The sequence below is a fragment of the Nicotiana sylvestris genome, chromosome 10, assembly GCF_000393655.2.
Source record: "Nicotiana sylvestris chromosome 10, ASM39365v2, whole genome shotgun sequence".
NCBI classification, from domain to species: domain Eukaryota; kingdom Viridiplantae; phylum Streptophyta; class Magnoliopsida; order Solanales; family Solanaceae; genus Nicotiana; species Nicotiana sylvestris.
Window position 1 is genome coordinate 92,832,387 of NC_091066.1, and position 22,524 is coordinate 92,854,910.

Genomic DNA, 22,524 nt, shown 5'->3' on the forward strand with positions numbered 1-22,524 from the left:
CCATCACTAATCCATGTTTTATGTCTATCACTTAGAAATCCTGCTCCTAGGACAATAACAACATTGGTATAAAAGCTGTTACTCTTGTACTTTCAGAAGTCACATTCACTAATTCCGCAACTCTTGTGCGCATTTAGAAATCATGCCTTAGGGATTCTGTTTTCAACAACCCTGCCATTTGCATGTGCATATTAGATATCATGTTCTAGGATCCTATTTGCATTTTGTTTAAAACGCCTAGTTATTTACTAATTCATGAAAAGGTAGTAATAATAATCTCATATTGTGATGTTTTCTAAATAAAACTGGTAATAATCTCTGCATTCTCAGATTTGTATCAACTAGAACGACATGTTTTAGGTAAAAATCCATCTCCAAACTGTTTTTAATAATTCTGAATAACTGCTGCTTATTACTTTATGCCTAAGCAAGCCTTAGGTAATAACTTAAATAAAACTAGAACTGCCTTTGTTTAATTGTCAACCTGTTAAAACCAGTAGGCAAGCCTGATTCAGACTTCTTTTCTGAGTCATGTAATAAATCTAGTTCTGCTGTTATCACTTATATACCATGCATATGATTTGAATTCAAACTTTAATTGTGTATGAGTTATGTTGTCTATGTGCATTACCTGTGGAGATATATTTGAGCCTTTCGTTTATCTTCCATGCTCCTCCTTAATTGAAGTCCTACTTGTTTTGTATGTCGCCTTAGTATTTTGCCTTTAAACCTGAGGGTCTGCCTAGAACCCCCCCTCTTATAGGATATGAGTCTTAAATTCCTCCGAGACTGACTGGAAGGGACGGGTAATAATATGCAATAGGGGTCGAGACCAACCCTCGTTTTAATTACCTTCACAGGGCGGGAAAGGGTAGATATGAATATGATGACTGGTGCGTTAATACCACGTGTAGCCCCTTTTTGAAGAGTGTCATACCGGGTATTCCATTGATGTGATCCATATTACTAACAAACCTAGGACACCTCCTTTACATTCGCAAGCATGCTTTAGATTATAATTCTTTTCAAAATTTTACCTTTCACTAATTGTTTTCAAACACTTGTGTGCTTAAACTTAAATCCCCTACTATTTGAGCCATGCTTGTTTATTTGCTAATTGCACAAAGTCACAAAAACTGTCTGGCCGGGAACCACACTAGTGGATCCTGAGGGGTGCCTAACACCTTCCCCTTAGGATAATTTCAAGCCCTTACTCTATCTCTGGTTACCAAATGTAGTCATAAATGAACCCTATAGGTGCCCTAATACACCTTAAAATCGTTAGGTGGAGACTCTCCAAAAATGCAAACCCCTTCCCAAAAGGAAAGAGTTGTCCCATACCAAAATGTCACGAACCCGATTTCGCGGAGGAAAAAGGGGGCGCGACAAGTATGATCATGCATGTGAGTTTCAAACAATACAACTAAAGTCGGGCTATGATAGTCCAATAATGAGTGAAAATTACGACGAAAATCATTGTTATTTGCTTCTCAACAATTCCAAAGCATAAAATTCATCTTTGCTTGTGTTGGGGTAGGGTCCTCTGAAGATTCAGGGGGAGCTTGGTTGATTGCATACTGAAAGAGAGGTATTGGCTAGCTTTGCAGGTGGGTTGTCACTGGCAGGAGAGTGGGTATAAGAACTATCGAGTATTTCCCTATGGCCGGATTGAGAGTGGGGCGGATTGTGAGGGAACATTTGATCATGTTTGTGGGACATTTGAGACGAATATTTTTTTACATATGGCTCCTTTAGAACAAAGCTTTGAAGAGTGTCTAGTGTTGCTTGGGAGGTTCTCGTTTCTCTCAGTTCCACTAGAGTTGCTGCTAAGTCTTGTTGTTATGCTGCGACGTCTAGTTCTAGTGGTAATGGTGCAGGAGGAGTCGCTGGAGAGGGAATAATAGAGGGGTCGTGAGGTTGGGTGTTGGAGGCAAGAATTCGACTAGAATGGTCATATTCTGATAAGGGGTCCAGGGTGTGAATATTTGTCCTAAGAGTGGAAGGTGGTAGAAAGGGATTTCCAGCAGCGGAAGAAGGGTATGAGGTGGTGGAGAATTCATTGCCTAGTGGGAGCGTCCAAATGCATCCATCCCCAGATGCATTCCCTCCGAAACTATCTGTGCTAGGTAGGATGGATTTTGTAGGACTATTATTACCTCTTGATCGTTGATTGAGAGAAAAAAGAGGAGAGCTTGACCTTAGAGACCTTGTTCCAGCCATGACTGTGGTGGAAGGCCTGGGTTCACTTGGGTAACATACAATGGGGGGTAAGTGGTTGAGAGATTGTCCATGGGTGAGAATTTTTGATAGTATATGGTTTAAAGTATTCTGAGAGGTATTAAGGGATTGTAGTTCAGGTTGTGTGTTTATAGTAAGGATACTGGTGGACGGTGCTTGAGAAATGTGATTATGCTGGGAATGATTAGGAGTGATATTATGGTTATCTGTTGAAGGGATATGTGGTAATTGGCTGTGTGTATCGGCCATGTAGGTGTGAGTAGCAGGGGGTGTGTAGGATGAGTCAGCAGGGGAAATGATGTGTTTTTGAATTGAAAAAGGAGGGGGGCAAGTTGACGAGTGCATGGAATTAACTAGAGAGGAGTTAGTAATTTTAGATTTCACTGCTGGTGTGAAATAATTAGGATTTACAGAGAGAGACGTGTTTAATGGAGGTTGGTTGGAACAATAGTTGTCATGTGGAGGTGTTTCAATAGTTTGATGTGGGATGTGGGAAATAAAGGATGGGTTTGGTCGGTTAGTGCTGGAAGGGGCCAAATTAGTTATTGGGTTAGGTGGGGTTTGAGATTGGGCCAGCCCTATAAGGTTTTGGGTTTGATGGATATGGGTAATGTTTGTAGTAGCCTTAGGAGTATTTATAATTAAATTACAAGAGGTATTTTGCAGAGGGGTAGGAGTATTAATAGATAAATTATGGAGGTAATTAGTTTCTGTTAATACCTCATTAATATGGAGTATAGAGAGGGTATTAGAATTAAAGAAACGGGGATTAGAAGAGGCGGTGGTTAATGGGCGAGGGTTAGAGGACTTACCTGGGCTACACATGGTTGCCTCCATGATATTGGAGTGGGCGACACTTTCTCCTGAAGCTTGCTGTTTCTTGGAGGAGTGTGAGAATTGTTGAGCAGCTACCAATGTTTTATCTATGACTGTGGTGTGTTTTTGTGTTCTCTAAGGGAATTTCACTGTTTTCCATGGAGAATCTGTTGTGGGTGGTTGGGTGGATTTGGGCGGAGAATTTATGGTATGGGAGGTGGAAGAGGCAGTAGGAGTATCTAGTGTAATACTGGGAACGTGGTGGGGACAGACCCGTGCATTGTGGCCAAAACACCCACATTTAATGCAGAGTATATTTAATCCCTCATAGAGAATAACTTGTTTGTGGCTGTCTATATAAACATGGGTTTTCAAAGGCTTTTCGAGTGGGATTTCAATACAAATTCGGGCATATCATCCTCTGATAGCAGAGGAGGTGCAAGTATCTATTTTTAATAATTGACCCAATTTGTGGCCAATTTTCTGTAGAATTGTTAGATCATAATATTCAGTTGACAATTCTGGAAGTCGGGCCCATATAGCAGAGTAAGTAAGTTGAGCAGTTGATGCGACAAATTTAAGCTCCCATCGACACACAGATAAAAAGTGGCCCAGGATAAACCATGGTCCATCGGGTAAAGTATGCATCATGTTATTTTCCTGTGTGAATTTAATGAGAAAAAAAAGCAGAGCCTAGATCAATCAGATGCAATGGTTTGGTTGGTTTCCACAGGGATTGTAATTTAGCTTTTAGCAACTGATGCCCAATGGCCTTTCCAAATAGCTTGATGATAACGGAGAATTTCCGAGGGGAATATAGTCTAGCCTTTTCATCCGCAGAGAGTGGGATGAAATCATCTGATTTATCTGGATTGTCGAATTCATCGATCAAGTCGAGATCAAGTGGGGTGGGTTGAATGTGAGGGGATAATAATGTGGTAAATTGGTGAGCAAGGTTTGGGGAAAGGAGGATTTTTGTGGAGTGTGAGTTGGCAGATCTACTTGCATGTCTGGTGAATCTGGGGGGTCTGAAGAGTGCGTGGAATCTGGGTTTGGGTTTGACAGATTCATGGCGTAGAGTATTTAGTGAAAAAGAAGAGGATCTTGGAAGATAGGAAGCAATGAGATGAAGAAGACAGTGTAGTGGAGAGCAATTTTCAGCTCTGGTATTTTTATTTTTTTATTTTTTTATTTTATATTTTATTTTATATATATCATATATGCTAACACGCTTTTATTGGTATGCATGTGCTATATATGTACTATTGTTTTCTTTTTTCCCATATTAATATGATTGTTTTTTCCGAATTTCCGTATTACTTTAGTTCCGGACTTTTAAAAATCATATGGTCTATTTTCTTAATTTTTTTGTGTTCCCAGCCAAACTGTTTGAAATAAATTGGAAAAGAGGAAGTATCTTTCTTTGGCCTATGCCTTTTAAAATTTGAAAGGGTAAGGAAAACGACAAGCGCTCATGTCTTATAAGTTGATCCTAGCTGACTCATGCTCTGCTAAATTGAAGATGATGCTCCAACGTCATTTTTCTTGACTTATATATAGCTGTAATAGCAATAATTGGATTTCCTCCCAATAACCAATCACATAACTACGAGAAAAATGAATATGTTTGCTGTAGTTCTCTCCTACTAACACATTTTAATTTATTTGCACAAAATTGAATAAAGTAATCTATTGCCGTCCAGGACGAATTTTTTTTCTGCTATTTGAATTATTGATCTGGACAGCAAAAGTAAGGCGGCCTCTATTTATCCTAACGCAATCTGCTGCGGCGGACTGAAAGAAAACAATTCACAATAAAATTAAATGGCTGAAAATGTTGCAATTCCAACAATAGATCTCTCCCCTTTCTTTACAGACGGTGATGAAATTGGCAAGGTAAATGTTATGAACAGTATAACCAAAGCCTGCTCCAACTATGGGTTTTTCCAAATAGTGAACCATGGGGTGCCTCTTGATCTGATGAATCACGCTCTGAGCCTATCAAAGACATTCTTTGCATACCCAGATGAGGAGAAGCAAAAATCAAGTCCTGGATTAAGTTCACCTCTCCCAGCTGGTTACAGCAAGCAACCTGAAAACTCAGCTGATAAGAATGAATATTTGCTCATGTTTTCTCCTAGTTCCAGCTTCAATGTGTTGCCAAGCAATCCATGTGATTTCAAGTATGCACGTTTATATTTGATCTTTCTTAGCTTGATGTGTATTGAATTGAATGTAAAAGGAAACAATTAGTGCAATTAATTGCAATTGAAGCTCTCTTGATCAGATGTAAAAGTAGACAAGCACAACAACTAATTACACTTATGTGTTTGATTGAGTTAATTTTATGGATTGTCATTGAACTTTTGTGTTTGTTATCCAAAAATCACTTTTTTTGTTACGTCAAAATCATTTAATTTTGTGTTCATTACTCAAAAGTCACTATTGCTTTTTTTTTTTTTGCACAAATATTATTTTACTTTGCTCTAGTTATCACAAAAGTCACATTTGTCAGATTTTATAATATTTTTAATTTGACAAGTCTATTATGCCCTTGTTATTATATAAATTATCAGATATATGCAATAACTTCTATATTGTATACTATATAATATTCTTTTACCTAGGTATTTTATTTATAACTAAAATTAATTTATTATTATTTTATAAAACTTTGACAAAATTTTATAAAACTCAGCTGAAAAGTTTGTTATGTCCTTGACATTATAAATCCTCCAATTTATATAATACATTCTAGATTATACATTTTATAATATATTTTTGCCAAGGAATTTTACTTATAATTAAAATATATTATTTTATTTATTATTTTTATAATATATTAGTACGTTGAATTTTCCCGTGATACTGAATTTGTTTAATCATATCCAAGCATGAATATATTTTCAAATATGAAAACGATAAAAAAATATTTATTTGAAATAACAAAAACAGATTTGTTTAACAAATGATAGTTTCTTATAATCAGTCAGATTTTTAATTTATTTTAAAATATATTTGAGTTTAATATTAAATTTTAAGCTTTATCTGTTGATATTATTTATTTGAAACTGTTAATTTGATGTGTGAGTTTACTGAATGTTGGTATTTTATTTATTGGATTAACGAATATGGTTTGATTGATAAATCTGTGAGCTTTGATTTTATAATTCTTATTAAAAATATTTCATTAGGAGCGGTTAAGAACGTTGACGTGAGATTTGTTCATAGTAAAGTTACTGTCAAATTTAATAACGCTACCAATATATCTTGAAAATTAATTAAGGAAAAATTAAATATACGAATATATTATAAAAATAATAAATAAAATAATAGTATTAAGTTATTTTAGTTATAAATAAAATACCTAGGTAAAATATATTATAAAGTATATAATATAGAAGGTATACATAAATATGATGATTTATATAATATCAAGGGTATAATAGACTTTTCAAGTAAAAATATTATAAAATGTGGCAAATGTGACTTTTGGGATAACTAGAGCAAAATAAAATAATTTTTGTGTAACAAAAGAAAGAAAAATGACTTTTGAGTAATGAACACAAAGTTAAATAATTTTTACGTAACAAAAAAAAGTAACTTTTGGGTAACAAACACAAAAGTTCAATTACCATCCATAAAATTAACTCGTGTTTGATTTGGCGGGTAATGTCTATTTTCATGGTGAACTTTTAGGGAAGTACTAGAAGAGATGTTTACCCATTTCGGGAAAGTTGGTGAACTTTTGGAGAGCATCTTGAATGACTGCCTTGGCCTCCCTCTAAATTTTCTCAAGGAATATAATCATGACAGAAGCTGGGATTTCATGGTAGCTTTCCGTTACTATCCAGCAACTAACACAGAAAACAATGGCATAAGTGAACATGAAGATGGAAATTGTATCACATTCGTCATCCAGGATGAAGTTGGTGGACTACAAGTTCGAAAAAATGGAGAATGGATTCCGGTAATTCCAGCTGCAGGCAGAATTATAGTCAATATAAGTGATGTTATTCAGGTAAAGTTTAAAACTTGGACCACCTAAACTTCCATTTTCTAGATAGTATAAATTGTTAACTAGTCTGACTGATCTTTTGTGTATAACTTAAATACTTATTGGAGGTGCTGAGCAACAACAAATTTAAGAGTGCAGCTCATAGAGTTGTGAGAAAAACAGGCAGAAGCCGATATTCCTTTGCTTTCTTCTATAATATCCAAGGAGACAAGTGGATTGAACCATTGCCACAATTCACTGAAGAGATTGGAGAGCCACCAAAATACAAGGGATTTTACTACAAAGATTACCAAGCTTTGAGAATGAGAAACAAAAGTCATCCACCATCAAGGCCTGAAGATGTTATTCATATTACCCACTATGCAATCTCCAGCTAATTAATTAAGCAAGCCACAGTAATCTGAAGAGATATCGTCAGTTTCTTTGCGTTACTTCCTAAAGGCTGTATTTAATGCGTTTGTAAGCCATGAAATCAGGTTTCTCGATCTTAAGTGATTGAGCAAATTTCCTGCTTGTACTTCTTTCACTTTTACGACAGACAGACTAATGAAAATGCTGTTGTATTGGCCAAAAATTATCTTAGTTTAAGTTCAGACCATATCATCACTAAGAGAGCCCTCAAGGGCTGCCACGTGTCACAAAATGAATTCGACAAAAGGCATGTTAAAGGTCATAGTGATCTCACAAGAGATAAAGGGCGGGGTCGAGGAGTCAACATAGATAAGGTCGAGGACGAGCACTTGTCTTAGACAGAATAATAACGGCTAGTTTTAGTACAAGACTTTAAAGGAAATATTATATTTTCTGGATCTGTACTATTAGGATTTTTTGGCATATGTTCCCTTATAAATAGAAAGAGACATAGTTATAGGGGACATAAAACACTCACTTATAAGAGAACATATTGACATTCACTGAGATCCTTGCTTTATTATATACATACAAAATATACCTTTTTCTTGAGATTATGGTCTAACTTTTCTCTCACGATCCAAGGAGAGTCCGAATATTCAAAGGATCATCAATCATTCATCATTGTCAGAAAAAAACTAAAGAACCTCAACCTTTTCGGGTGACTCACATACCTTTATTTACTTAAATGACATTCTTTTTATTTATTATTAAACTAGTGTAACGGTCCGCACTTTGCGCGGTTATTAACAGAAATCAAAAAGATAATTGAATCTTATTAACATAATAACTTGTTCAAATTATTACGTGAAATCTTTTTTAAAAATCTCTGTAATACAACCATGATATGTTCCTTTTCAGTCATTACTATTGTTGTATCTTGGCAGAGGTCTTCTAGAGGCTGATAAAGCAAGACAATATTTGCTTTGGTATTGATAAAATCGGAGAAAGTTTGATTAAGGATAACTTTCTACTATCTCATTTACTGATTTCAATGCCTAATCCCTCATAAATTTGAGACAATAAGACACAGTAAAACAAACTTCTAGGGTTTATAAGGTGCCCCAAATGCAGTTTCTATAAATGTTAGGGGAAAAAATCACGTAAATCACCATCATAACAAAAACACTCATAAAAAAAAAAGTAATGGAAAATATCATCTGTTTAAATCCACATATTTTCAAGTAAATTGATCATCTTAATATTCCCCTTTCTGAGTATATATCATCCAAATTTGGAATGCATACTATGCTAAAGGTAATTTAATACTGCTAAATAAGTATCAAGTAAATTCATCATAATAAACACAAAAGAATCATCTATTCAAGTCTTCGTTTGAATTTACATACTGCCACAAAAAAAATACATCAAACGGGTATCAAATTGACCATCACGACAAATACATTAAAAATAGGAATTTTTACCTCATATAGCAAAGGTTAACACCTTATTCATTTTAAATAAATACCATTTAAAAAAATTATATTCTATAGATAGCTTTTAAGGTTTATAGCAAAATATTTAATTTTGGTTACCTCCTAGCCTTAAGCCACTAAATACATTAATCAGTTACACTATTTTCTTTCTCTCTCTACTTTGATACATCACATTCTCTTCCCCCGTCCCATTAAAATTTCCGATCTCCTCCTCCTCCCACCGGATTTGTTCAAAGCCCACTTCAGAAATTGCTCCGGCTCCTCGCATCCGGTTGAGAGAAACCCAGTTCAGAAACCTCTTTGTCTAAAGTTTCTGATCCTAAAATCTCTCTTCTTTAAGCTTTGATTTTGATAGTCACATCATATGGGTGTGATTTTATTCACAGCAAGTTCCCTAAGATTTTATTGCAATTTGGTTTTAGAAATTTGAAGCCTGTGCCTTTGAGAATTTTGGTGGGTTACATCTTTGATTTTTGTTGGATTCTTGAATCAAGACAAGAATAATAGGTTTCGACTTTTTCTATGTTTTGGATTCTTCTGGGACCTTCGTCTGTGGTGGTAGTTTCAGCAAATACGACGATGTCCTTATCAAAGTCAAACAGAGTGTATAGAATCTTCAAATACAGCGAGATACATTCAAATTGCTTATGGAATCATGGTCGGAATCCGATGGGTCGTCGGAAAATTGTCGACTAAAATAGGTCGTTTGAAGTTTGGGGTTGAGCAATTTGAAGATTTTGTTACCTTTTTTTTAAGATCATTTCAATGTATCTCGCTGTATTTCTATGTATTTCACTGTATTCACTATCTTTTTTTTTTCATTATAATTCAATGTATCTCGTTGTATTCCATGTATTTCATTGTATTCAGTGTCTTTTTTTCTCATTGTATTTCAATGTATCCCTCTGTATTCTATCTATTTCATTGCATTTTGTGGTTGAGAATCTTTTTTATAACTGAAAAATACAAAATTTGTGTGTTATAATTGAGTTTGTTGAGTTATATTGGGAGTCTATTATATTAATTGATTCACTTTCCATTAAAAAAACAGTGTAATCCCCTATTTCACGCCATGAATACAGTCGAATACAGTCCAATACAATAATCTGTCCAGCTGTAATCCCATGTTTCACTCTATGAATACAGTCGAATACAACAACTAATTAGCTGGACTTCCCTGATTCATGCCTATTTTTGCTACTGTATTCATGAATACAATAGCTTAAATACATCAAATACATCTTATAACCACAGAAAATGTATCTATATTCCGTAATATAGCAAATGATATCTATAGATAACTAATTACTACTAAAAGATAGTGCTTTATGAAAATTTCTCTTAAAAATATTCACATATACAAGTTCATCTGGTTGCATACAATATTAACCATTTCTTCTCCCAAATGGACCTTTGAATTTCTTCTGTATTGCTTATGTGGATTAATTTAAGGAGAAGTTCTAATTGGCCATGACTTTCTATCTAGTGGTTGTCATATTTATGCCCTTCAATATCTGTGCCTTCAGCTTGAACAAACTCCCTGTAGTTGCAGCAATATTTTTTTTTAATATCACATATGACTAATAAACATTATTGATAGAAAATGATGTCGATCTTTAATAATAGGAGCACAGAATCTAATGATGTTCAGATATTCAATCTTTGCAAAAATTTGGCGAAAATGATAAGCTAGAGGATCTGACATTGTTTTACATACTCTCCTTGGCAACTTCGATTCCGGGCAGTGAGCATCATTGAAGCATAGCAGTTTTATCTCTTCGGCACAATTTATATTCTCGGTTCGTTCGATAGGTGCAGTTACATTAAAACGGGCATCACAGCAAAACTGTAACATCAACTCATTGAACGTGAATTCTGTTGGACCAAGTTCAAGTATGTCCCCAAGTATAGCAACTTGTGTACTTTGGTAGATGATGTTTCTTAACAACGTAGTATCACCCTTGGCCAAAAGTAATTCTCCAGAGAAATTAGCTACACGAAGGAATAAGGGTATCTTAAGTGAACAAGGAAGAAAACTATTATTTGTGTCATCAGAAGAATAACTGCCATTTAAAGCAATGTCCGAAGGGTCTTGAGACCTCATACAAGTCCAATCAATAATATTAAAATGAGTTAACTTTGGTAAACTACTAACTGACAGTGCAAAATTGGATTGTGAATTGTAGTAATTCACAAACCATGGTTGTCCGGGATCCCATACTCCAGTCTTAGAGTTAGAAAATGTAATGAAGCAAAACTTGCCTGTACATCCCATAAATATCAGGGCCGCCACATTCTCTATACACCCTGTTAGAGCCAAGGACGCGGAATTTATTCCAAGATCCCACACATACAGATCCGCATTTGCGCGGCTGGTTACTATAAAGAAATTAGCACCCGGATCAATGAAGTCATGCCTCTCACTGTGAGCAGGAGTTGAATCAACCATTTCGTCGCTTGCTAGAAGCAATAGCAAAAGGCGTGATGGTCTAAATCCTTTACAACCATTACACTTTACACGGAAGTGCTGTATTTGTAAAGAATTTACGGGATCAGCACGCCATTCACTCGGTTTGCATCTGCTTGACACAACTGCAATATCAAGAACTTGAAAGACATGAGGGTAACCAATAAGCTGGACTTGTCTCAGTAATGAAGACACATACAACTCTATCATATTAAAGCAAGCCCATAAAACCTGCCCGGTAGCGAAACAACTGTCCACATAACCACAAATTGGTAGCCCAATATCCCTTGTACCCTTGCGATGTGCTGAATATAAGTGACAATCCTTTCGTCGTTTTGTAGTCAATAACGTTGAAACAACTTCATTTGAAGCATGCTGCCCAGTGTCAAAGCAATTGCAAGTGTGTAAGACATATTTCAAGTTCATTGCGAGATCCCTAAAAGTATCTAACACCAAGGTTAAAGAGGGTTGTTTGAATATGTAAGGGAGAAACTCGACAATCTTGTCGTCTTCATGAGCTACTGATGTATGGAGGAACAGTGAAGTCATTCCCTCATTCCATGTTGGTTCATCAAAGTGAGCAGATAAAATCTCGGTGGAAACATATTTTGCGGTCTCAAGAGGCGCCACATTTGCCAATTGACATTGCAGTTTGGTCGCTTTTAGCTCGAGACTTTTATCAAACACTATGTCCGCAATATTCCTGAGCCATTCACCGTCCTTGTCTGCGGATTCCTTGGGTTGTAGAGTATCCAAAAAATCAATTTCAATGCTTTTAGTATTTCCTCCAAGCATCTGAGTAACCGGGAAAGGGAGCCCCGCTGATTTATCAGCTACTAAATTAACCACTATCGGTGGGGCAATGAAGTGGGCATTCGAGTACGCATCATCGGCCTTAGGATCGTTCCTTGTGTTGAAAAATGATTCTTCAAGGATTGACGTTGCCGACACTTTAAATTCACCATCCTCGCCATGATGAATACATTCATTTAATAATTCTTTGGCATCGCTAGACAAGTCAGTTTGTGAGAGTGACAGTTCTCCTTGCGGATTTTTATCGAACATTTGGTCCGCCTCAGAATGTCCAGTATCCAAATCAGATGCAACTGCAATTGAGATGGGAACAATGCTCATAGAAGGAACGGGACACACTGGGTCTCTTCCATACGTACCGGACTTTTGAAGGTCTGTGCTCGAAAATGCAACTTCAACTTCCCCTTGAAATGGTTCCAATCCAAGAATTGCTTGTTTCGATACAGCCGATCGAACCAAACGAGGGCAGAGCCTTCAAGGTAGAAATAAGGAAGAGGTAGCCAATACTCCTCGGAGAAGCCAAGGATCTGGAAGTACCGCTCCGCTCGATAAATCCATCCCGTTGCGTCGCCGCTGCTGAAACGATCTAGTATCACCTCGTCCATTGGAGTACGATCGATGAAAGCACCAATGGAACAAACCAGTTTTTCAACACTTCTATTACTTCAACAGTGACAAGAAATTACAACTCAACTCAAAACTATTACAGAAATTAGAGATACTAAACTGAAATACAAAGGATAGAGAAGAAAGGATGAGAAGCTATTGACAATGGAGAGAATCAGAGAAAGAAGACGAGGAGAAGCAGATACTTTTATTCATAATAGGTCCTCTTCTTCCTCCCACAATCTGATAATGATAAGAACTATATTTCGTCTAGACCAGTAACTCTTTGACACGTGTACCTTAATCGGGGTCCAATGGTAAATCAAAGACCTTATTTTGGATTGTTTAGTCATTTGACCTCAGTGTAAAATATTCCCACGCCTAAGTGCCTTAGTTTCTTCGGCCCCATCCATAAAAGTTAATCTGCCAAACTACTTCAAAGCCTCCATATTTTAGTTAATAGGAAGGGTGGCAGAAGAAAATAGAGGAGGAATTCAATTGAAGAAACTCTATGATCAAATGATGAAGAAGAGAAGGAAATATGTAGGAACATGGACAAAAATTGTGAAGAGAACAATTGAACATATCTGTAAGGGCAAAAGGGAAAATCCAAAGCTGGGAGAAACAACAAAGGAAAAGAAAATAAGAAAATTACTAAGTCTTAAATGAGTTTGTTTGCTTAATTTATTTAAAAAGCCTGAAATTGCATGTCCCATTACTTAATATTACTGTGGTGAAGAAATGATGTAAAAAATGCTAAAACTAAATCGGTACAGGAAACTAAAAGTTGTGTTGAATTCTTTCCTATAGTAGATACTTTTAATAAAGGTACAAGAATGAATTATTTTAAAGAATATTCAGCTAATATATCCTTATTTTATTTTTAAAAGTGAAATGTATATCAATAACTTTAAATGTGTAAGCATGTGCGAAGGTGCCAAGAAAGTAGTCATTTTTTCTTCATTTATATAGAATTAATTTTTGTTACATATGCATGAAAATATTTTTCTATGTTATGTCAATAGATTTAATTAAAATTTTATTTTATTAATATGCCTTTTGTTACCGCGCGAAGCGCGAATAAATTCTCTAGTTTAATCTAATTCCACTTTTGTAAAAAAATTTAATTTGTATCAAATTTGAGCAAACTTCAAATGCCGCCTCCTCTTCCTCTTCTTTCTTATTTCTTCTTCTTGTTCTTTGGTATAGTGGCAATAGTTTTAGTTAAATATATGTTACATGTTTCTTCATATCTGCAAAAATTCTTGGTACCCTCAAATTTAACAATGGTGAACCAGGCCTCTTGATAAGGCATGCCTCAAACAAATATGGTTGTACAATTTCCTAATTAACAACTTCTTCTTCTTCTTCTTCTACATCGCCAATACTTGCTTCTGATTCTTCATTATTGTTTTCCTCTTCTTCTTTCATATCTGTTGCTTTGATCAGTTCATGAGTATTACAATGTTTGCAACTTCAGAAAAAATTGCGGTTGAGCAAAACTTCGAACTAATTTGTCCGAAGTTCCCATTAAGATGGAAAAACTTCAGACCTTCAGACCCGATTTGTTTGAATTTTTCACTTATACGGGCTAATATTAGAATTAATTTTTCTGAAGTTTATTGAGATGGGCCCACGCAAAAATTTATAATCTCAGACTAATTTATTCAAAGTTCACACTATGATAAGAGAACTTTAGACGTAGTTTGTCTGAAGTTTGCACTTCAACAACTTCATATACCTTTTTTAAAACTTCAGACGTGCATGTCTGAAGTGTATTCCAAAGTAAGTAAATTTATATATTTTTATGCAATACGGGGATAACTTCAATGATAGCCTAAAAATCATGTATATCTGCACTTTCCCTTTTCGCCTATGGGAATATTTTTTGAAGTTTTATATATTCATAGTAACAGTAGCTCTAAATAGGCTGAACATGTGCAAGTAACCTAGCCCGGTAGTAAAGCATTCAATCCAAATTTGACTCACAAGTATAGGGGGTGAAGAAAAAGAGAAGGATACTTTGCAGTTTGCACATATAGAATCATCCAGTGCCTTTAAATTTTGACGTTGTTTGCCAAAAAGAGGATTACAAACATAAATTTGTGTCAAAAATAGGTAACAAAATCATAACAACTTCCCATATGTCAAGTTGATGGATAAAATTTTCTTGTCATAAATTATGGTGGATCGATAGAATTTGTTGACTAATTGGCAGAATATTGTGACGCCCCGACCTTGGGAGCGCGACCGACGCTCAATCGAGACATCCCCGTCAAGCAAGCCTACTTGTTACCTTCTGCCCAACCTTACCCATGAATAATTTAAGAGTCAGTAAAAAAAGATAGACGTGTGAAGAATAAAGTGTACAACATTTTTTTTATTACTTAAAAGGAGTTTCATTGACAATTTTTCAAAAGAATACAAGTTCACATTTGAAAGTGGAACATCCTATAATTACAATAGTTATAGTCTATTTCCCAAATCAAAACACAATCCACATTATGCCTACAAAGTCTTTGAATGGAACAAAAGAGTAGTACACCATCTGCACTATGCCTACAGAGTCTTTGAATGGAACAAAAGAGTAGTATAAAAGTGCCGGTGAGAAGGCCCTGGCTATACCTCAAAGTACAATGTACAAGGATCAAAGATACAAGGCCCCGATAAGAATTGAGGCTCACCAAAATCCGCTGAGAAGAGGGTATGATGCTATCAACGATCACTGCCACTTGCTGAGGAACCGCCTGCATCCATTAAAGATGCAGCGCCCCTAGCAAAAGGAACGTTAGTACATAGAATAGTACTAGTATGTAAAGCTAAATACCCTCTCATGAAATGGAATGCAAGGATTAAAAGGATGAGAAACATGGAAAACAATAAGTAAATCAATTATATTTTAATGCCAAGTTAAAACAAGATTGGACTTCAAGTAAACATTTTCATTTTTAGTTGGGCGAACCTTAACACCAACACGCCACCATACACATGGCACGGAGTCCGATCCCTACCCGATCGGCAAAGCGGTTTTACCCCAATATATGCAGGCGGACATAGAAACATAACACTACCATGTGCGCGACATGGCGTCCGATCTCTGCCCTATCAGCTAGGCCATCTTACCACAATCTCGTGTGATTTGACATATCCTTGCTAGCTATCAACTCATCTCAATCAAGGAGAATGATCTCAATATAACATAATGGGGACTCACCCCGCAATCAACTTGTCACAACTCCAACTTGCCACCTTAGGATGTCGTGATGACATCTAATCTTTATGACTAGGTAAGCCTAATATTCATTGATAGCTTAATAGAAATAACAAACTAAGATATTGAGGAAATTTGATAAAATTATAATAACTCCAAAATGGAACATCAGTAACAAGATCCCAAAATCAGTAGAACTGAGTCATACTACACAAAAAATTCAAGAATCTCTAATACAACACTGTTTGAGTGGAAGATAAATAGTAGTAAAAGTAATCACTGAAGGTGAGTCTAAGACATGCAGACGTTGAGCAGGTATACCTTGAAGTCTCCAGAAAGATAATTGAACGATAACTAGCGTCCGACACGAGCAGATGTACCTGTCTGCATAAAATATGCAGAAACGTAGTATGAGTATACCACAACAGTACCCAGTAAGTATCAAGCCTAACCTCGGTAGAGTAGTGATGAGGCCATGTCAGAATACCTACTAGAATAAGGAAAACTGAAAAATGTATCGTATAGTCTAATAATGAAAGCGAGAAAATAATTACAATAAAGCAATACAATAAGGTAAGCTAACAACAGAAATTAAGGCAGTAAAAGCAACTAGAAGTGAACACATGTTGAGAACAACAAGTAATCAAATACGGACGAATACAAGTAAGATAAAGAAGGAAACAACAATAAAAAGCCTTTTTAACATAGAATGTACAACAAGAATCACAACCGAAGTACCATGCCACATAACCTCATTTCACAACTCACAATCACAACCTTTCCTTATACCGCCGCGTGAGCCTTACATTTAGATTTTTTTGAAAATACTTCCCGAAATAGCTACACACACTTAAGCCCCCTTATGTCGTTACGTGACTTCAAGCAATTCTTTTACTAGCAACATGCACATAAAGTTTTACCTTATGTCGCCACATGCACATTAACCCCCTATCATTATACCGCCGCATGCACATCAATGTCACAACATAATAACTACTCATACCATAAGTGTCCATATGACACAACTTGCCAAAATCAACAAAATCAAAGTTACCACAACATATAATCCACGGCTCAACCACAATATGAACAAGAATCTCAATAATAATAAAATGAGTGGGAATTACTCAACAAGGAAAGATATCTCAATAATCAACAACTCCAACCTCAATGTAATAATAGCTTCCATAACTTCAGCTTCAATATCTCAAAATGAAGGTATTTCCACGAAATGAAAACTTGTAATAACAATTCCAACTAAGAATAACTTGATAATAACGGAGGTAACATGGCAGTAAGAGAGATAACAAAGGCAATTAAGGCATATACGAGCATATTTGACAATAAGAGATAGAGCATGTGATAACAATATCAAGTAAAGCAAGTAAGAGCAATTTAACAATGAAAGTTATAATATGATATTAAAATTTCTAAATAAATATATGAAAGAGTCTAAGAGTCTAAACCGGTCAAAGTACCACATATAAGCCCGTATACACACTCATCACCTCGTGTACACGTCTTTCATATAATCCAAATAACACAAATAAATTTAAGTCCTAGGGGTAGTTCCCCTACACAAAATTAAGCAATATACTTACCTCAAACAAGCCAAATCAATCCTCTAATAAGCCTTTCCCGCAAAAATTCAACTATGAATGACTCGAATCTAAAAAAAATAACTTAATATCATAAATACAAATCACAGAGAGAAGTTTGTTATGGATACGTGGCAAAGAAAGGGAGACCAAAGAGAGCTCGGGTGAGTCCACACGTCCAATTTTGGCGAGTGGAGGCGGGAAAACGGTGGGCAGAAACGTTTGGTTAAGAAAAGGGGTGCGGCTAGGGGGAGGAGTTTTAGGGTTATGGTTTTGGAAAATATTACAGTTTTATATGGTTGTGGGGAAGGATATGGGCTGTTATACCTAAGAGGAATGGGTGACTCAGATTAAAAGTGGAGATGCGGCGGGTCAAGGGAAGATCCGGCGAGTTAAAGGGATTGGGTAAGGCTCATGGGTTATGGTATATTGGGCTAAAAGATTGGACTCCCTTTCCTTCTCTTTTCTTCTTTTTCCTTTTTAGATGTAATTAAGACAAAAACTAACCCACAAATTAATCTCTCTTATTTTATTATTTATTTATAAGATAATATAAGTAACAAGATATACTATAAAAGGTACAAATTAATCTTAGTTAAAACGAATAAACTAATAAAAGTAAATATTAAAAGTGAAATTATTTTGGTAATAAAAATGGTAGAAATTAATACTATCATTATAAAAATACTAATAAACTTAAACAAAATAAAAATAAAAATGTATGATAAGATGAACCTATTTTTGTATTTTTGGAATTTATGTTTGAAAAATAAAACTACAAATAGACTAAAATCCTATAAAAATAAAGATAGGCAAATATTTTCAAATACTAATTTTAAAGTTTTGCGGGTCAAAAGTTAAGTGCTTACGGTCATAGGCTCAATATCAACCACACGGAAAACTCACATGCCATGATCATTATCTAGATCTGCATGGACAACTCACGTGCCGATACTCATAATCCGTCCGGCGTGGTCACATGCATAACAACATAATTCGCCTTACATAATCACATGCATAACAATACAATCCTGTCCGGCGTGGTCACAGACATAACAATAAAATTCACCTAGCGTAGTTACAGGCATAGCAAAACAATCCGTCCAGCATGGTCACGAGCATCTAGTCCAATCATATCAGACATCAGCAAATTAACAAGAATATATGTATGTGATAAATGAATAACAAATCTAATGCTCTTGGATTGGTATAAATGACATGCTAAAGTGTAGGTATATGCATAATGTGCTATCATAGCTCAGAACGATAATTTTATCACAAATAGCATTTATCAAGTTCATTCAGGCATCAAACATCTATGTACTCTCAAACATGGCTCAAATAGGTCACACAATGCTACAAATACGAGAAATATCATAGCTTAAAGCTTAACAATCAATTCTAGGCTTATCATAGCCTAAGCACAATCGAGCATGGATAAATATCTCTGGTGTTAGCACATGGGCTTAAACCCCACACATGTGCGAACCTATAGCACATAGTTATTACAAATAATTCAGGTAACTAGTGCCTTAACCAAGTATAGATAAGATACTTACCTCAAATAAGCAAAATCCAATACTAAGCAAGCCAAACAATACTCTAGAAATGGCGTCACATGTGTACCGGCTTGCGAACGGCTCAAAACTAGCCAAAAGCAACTCAATAACATCAAACAATGCCAAAGGAAACAAACTCAATCGATAGAGGTAGAATCCTTAATCAAAAACCCATAGTCAACCAACAAGTCAAACCTGGGCCCGTAAACCTCGAAATTCAAGTAAACTCACAAAATCTGACAACCTATTCAATTACGAGTCTAACCATACTATTTTTACTCAAATCTGACTCCGAATCGATGTTCAAAACTCAAAACATCACTTTATGAAATTTTAAACAACCCCCTCCCCCCCAAATTTCACTTTAAAATCATCAATCAAATCCAAAAACAAAGATGGATTCATTAAAAATAATCAAAACTGAGTATAGAACACTTTTTCCAATCCATGTGGTGAAAATCGTCCAAATCTGAGCTCCGTAACTCAAAATATGACCAAATGTACAAACCCTCGATATTATATGCTTCTGCCTAGTTATCCTGCCTCGTTTTTTGTGCCAAATAATTCCTAAACTCTCTTTTAATACCTTCAATGGATTCCATGTGAAATTTCAATCAAGTTAGTCTTTTGAATCACTCTATTTCACCTTATAATAAAGGATATATTTTGGTTTTAATATTCATAAATAGTGTAGATTATAAAATACGAATTCAGTGGCAATTTCGTAATTAATCTAAAAAAATCTTTCAACTCAATTCTTAGTAAAATGATCATAAATTCCTCATACGATGTCAAAACTTGATGATTCCAATTGATATAGTTCCAAAATTACGATACGGATATAATAATTTAGTCGAAACACGAATCAAAGGTCGTTTGCTCCATATGGTAATCTTTATGCTCAAATAGACGTCGATTCCAAAAACAATCACTATACAACCCAAACTTATCGAAAACTCATTGGAATTTAACCAAACTTTGTGGACATGTCCAAAATCATTATACAAACCTACTGGAATAATTATAACTAGATTCTGAGTCTGTTTACGCAAAATTCAAACCTTGGGCGGCTCTTCCAACTTAAAGCTTCTAAAATGAGAATCATTCTTCCAAATCGATCTCTAACCGCTCGAAAAATGAAACTAACCATACACGCAAGTTATAATACATAATATGAAGCTACTCAAAGTCTCAAACCACCGAATGGATCACTAGAGCTCAAAACGACTGTTAGGGTCGTTACATTCTCCCCCACTTAATCATACGTTTGTCCTCGAACGTGCCAAGTGTTGTTCCAAAGCCATTAAATCACCATATACCATCACCATACATATAAACATGGGTGATCCCACGTCATCCCAATCCATATAAGCCCGACAGCACCACTTAACAGAGGATCCTTACTTCAACTTTAGTCCATAAACCTTAAAACCCAAATCCCCAACATCCGGAACTTATTATATGACCCGATTCTTGCATCTATGCACCGTATAACTTTGAACAAGCTGTATCAATCCATAACCATATCTCAAGATATAATCACATGATATACCATATAATTCAAATACTCATAGCAATAACTTCCTACTGCAATAGCTGTTTGATAACCAACCCCACATCGGTAACAAACCTCATATTAACCAAAATCTTGTTTTGAACCTTCGTACACTTCCAATGATGAAAGAAACATATAGAAACTCATAACCACCCATCAGATTAACAAGTCGTGGAGTTCTCTTGACCAACAAGAACCATAGCCAAAATCTAAGCCGACTAGTGACACAATTCTTGCAAACATATTTAATCAAATCTGATGGCACTCAATTCAGGCCCAATAACCTCACCTCATCCAATACAAGATACTCGACCGACCTATCACACAAATCCTACTTAGAGCCACATACCATGCAATCTGTGTACCAACGAACAATAACTCAAGTATACCCAATGATTGAAAGAGAATGGAAATAAAGAAACCATCCCGCCAGCTCAACAGATACCACCACAGAGCGCAATGCTATCAATACACCACACAAGGGGAAATATAACACACAAAATAAGCACAAAGGATCATATCCTAGCGTAACATTGCTTTGATGCATGACCCAATCCGAACACCGATCAATAAGAATACCTCAAGCCACAATGCTCAACCACATACAATTCAACATCTACTACACGAAGTTCACGACCATAACCATGGAGAAGAGAATAACACAATGTACCACAACCCGCAAAGACCATAACCAAGGCACAATCAACCATCCAACACCCCAATAGCCATCTCGCTCAAATTGCGCTATAAAGCCCAAATAGAACTGCACTATGTGTGCATATAACCAATGAATCACCACCCATCGTAGCATAAAAGAGTAACACATAGAACATATCAGAGCACGAACAAAATCAACTCTAATTTAATGACTCACCCCTCAATACTAGCATTTCTGAGCCAATAAATCTGACCCGATGTAGAATGCACATCCCCCTCGGGCCTACCAATGGGCCCCAAATTAATTCCGATCATCCCCAAATAGATAAGTAGCCCTCCAACAGTCCATAAGGATTTAACCATAACACGTACTACCATATAGCTAACTTTGGCCACTTCTTCACAGTCCGCAACCCCAAAACAATCTACTTCTAAGAACTCTAGTCTTTAAATCCAATAGAACACATAAATCACCATTGCCGATCTCAACTCCACCACTCGAATGACTAACACATATCTCATACATAATCATACCCATGAGAAATACCTCTATAATTCTTTCATGCCACATAGTAAAATTCGAACATTAGCAGTCCATCAACCATGCGAGTACCTGTTTACCGTGAAAATTGTAATAACAATTAAATTTAATTTAGTGGTTCTAAAAATACGTGATCTATTTTTATGCTAGTTGTTAGGCAGTTGATGCTACATGAAAGACCTAGAAACAAGATAAGAGCTTAAAGACGAGATGTGGATCAAACCGAATTGCTGTTAATCGGGGCCTCGAGCTTGCCTATTCGAGGGTCTCGAGGACAAGTCTGAAGCTCAGCTGGGAGCTATCGAAGGTGGCCGATGGAGACTAACAGTTATAAATAAATCAAAGACAACTCCTTATGGCCAATAATAAGTAATAAATGATGAACAATAAATAGAACACAATAGATATGAGCAATAAATGAGATAATGAGACCAAGAGAATGTGTTAGAGAGCAGAGAGAATATTCTAGTATATTTAGTATGAAGCAACAGATGTTTACAAAATGACAAGGATCCCTTTTATATAAGAGGGGGAATCCCAACATATACAAGTGCATTTATTACAAAGATATGGAGATAGGGCACCTAGTTAATTCCAC

At 35.8% G+C, this 22,524-nt stretch overlaps 2 protein-coding genes across 2 annotated transcripts; one reads left to right on the forward strand and one right to left on the reverse strand.

The window, feature by feature from the left end:
• Nucleotides 1-4,666: 4,666 nt before the first annotated feature.
• LOC104213566 (flavonol synthase/flavanone 3-hydroxylase-like) lies at nt 4,667-7,635 on the forward strand. The gene is made up of 3 exons (XM_009763095.2): nt 4,667-5,237; nt 6,754-7,075; nt 7,180-7,635. The coding sequence occupies exons 1-3, from the start codon at nt 4,879-4,881 to the stop codon at nt 7,447-7,449; spliced, it is 951 nt and encodes a 316-aa protein (XP_009761397.1). The 5' UTR covers nt 4,667-4,878; the 3' UTR covers nt 7,450-7,635.
• A 2,609-nt stretch (nt 7,636-10,244) lies between these two features.
• Nucleotides 10,245-13,013, reverse strand: LOC104213567 (uncharacterized). Its single transcript, XM_009763096.2, has 2 exons — nt 10,637-13,013; nt 10,245-10,459 (listed from the first exon to the last, which is right to left on the reverse strand). Exons 1-2 carry the CDS (start codon nt 12,518-12,520, stop codon nt 10,442-10,444), a joined length of 1,902 nt encoding a protein of 633 aa, XP_009761398.1. The 5' UTR covers nt 12,521-13,013; the 3' UTR covers nt 10,245-10,441.
• Between the last annotated feature and the right edge of the window lie 9,511 nt (nt 13,014-22,524).

Bases quoted from the DNA above. Each gene is read 5' to 3' on its own strand.
- LOC104213566 (XM_009763095.2), top strand. From the start codon at position 4,879: ATGGCTGAAAATGTTGCAATTCCAACAATAGATCTCTCCCCTTTCTTT. The intron at 5,238-6,753 runs GTATGCACGTTT...GTGAACTTTTAG, and splicing joins AGCAATCCATGTGATTTCAA to GGAAGTACTAGAAGAGATGT. The intron at 7,076-7,179 runs GTAAAGTTTAAA...TACTTATTGGAG, and splicing joins ATATAAGTGATGTTATTCAG to GTGCTGAGCAACAACAAATT.
- LOC104213567 (XM_009763096.2), bottom strand. From the start codon at position 12,520: ATGAGCATTGTTCCCATCTCAATTGCAGTTGCATCTGATTTGGATACT.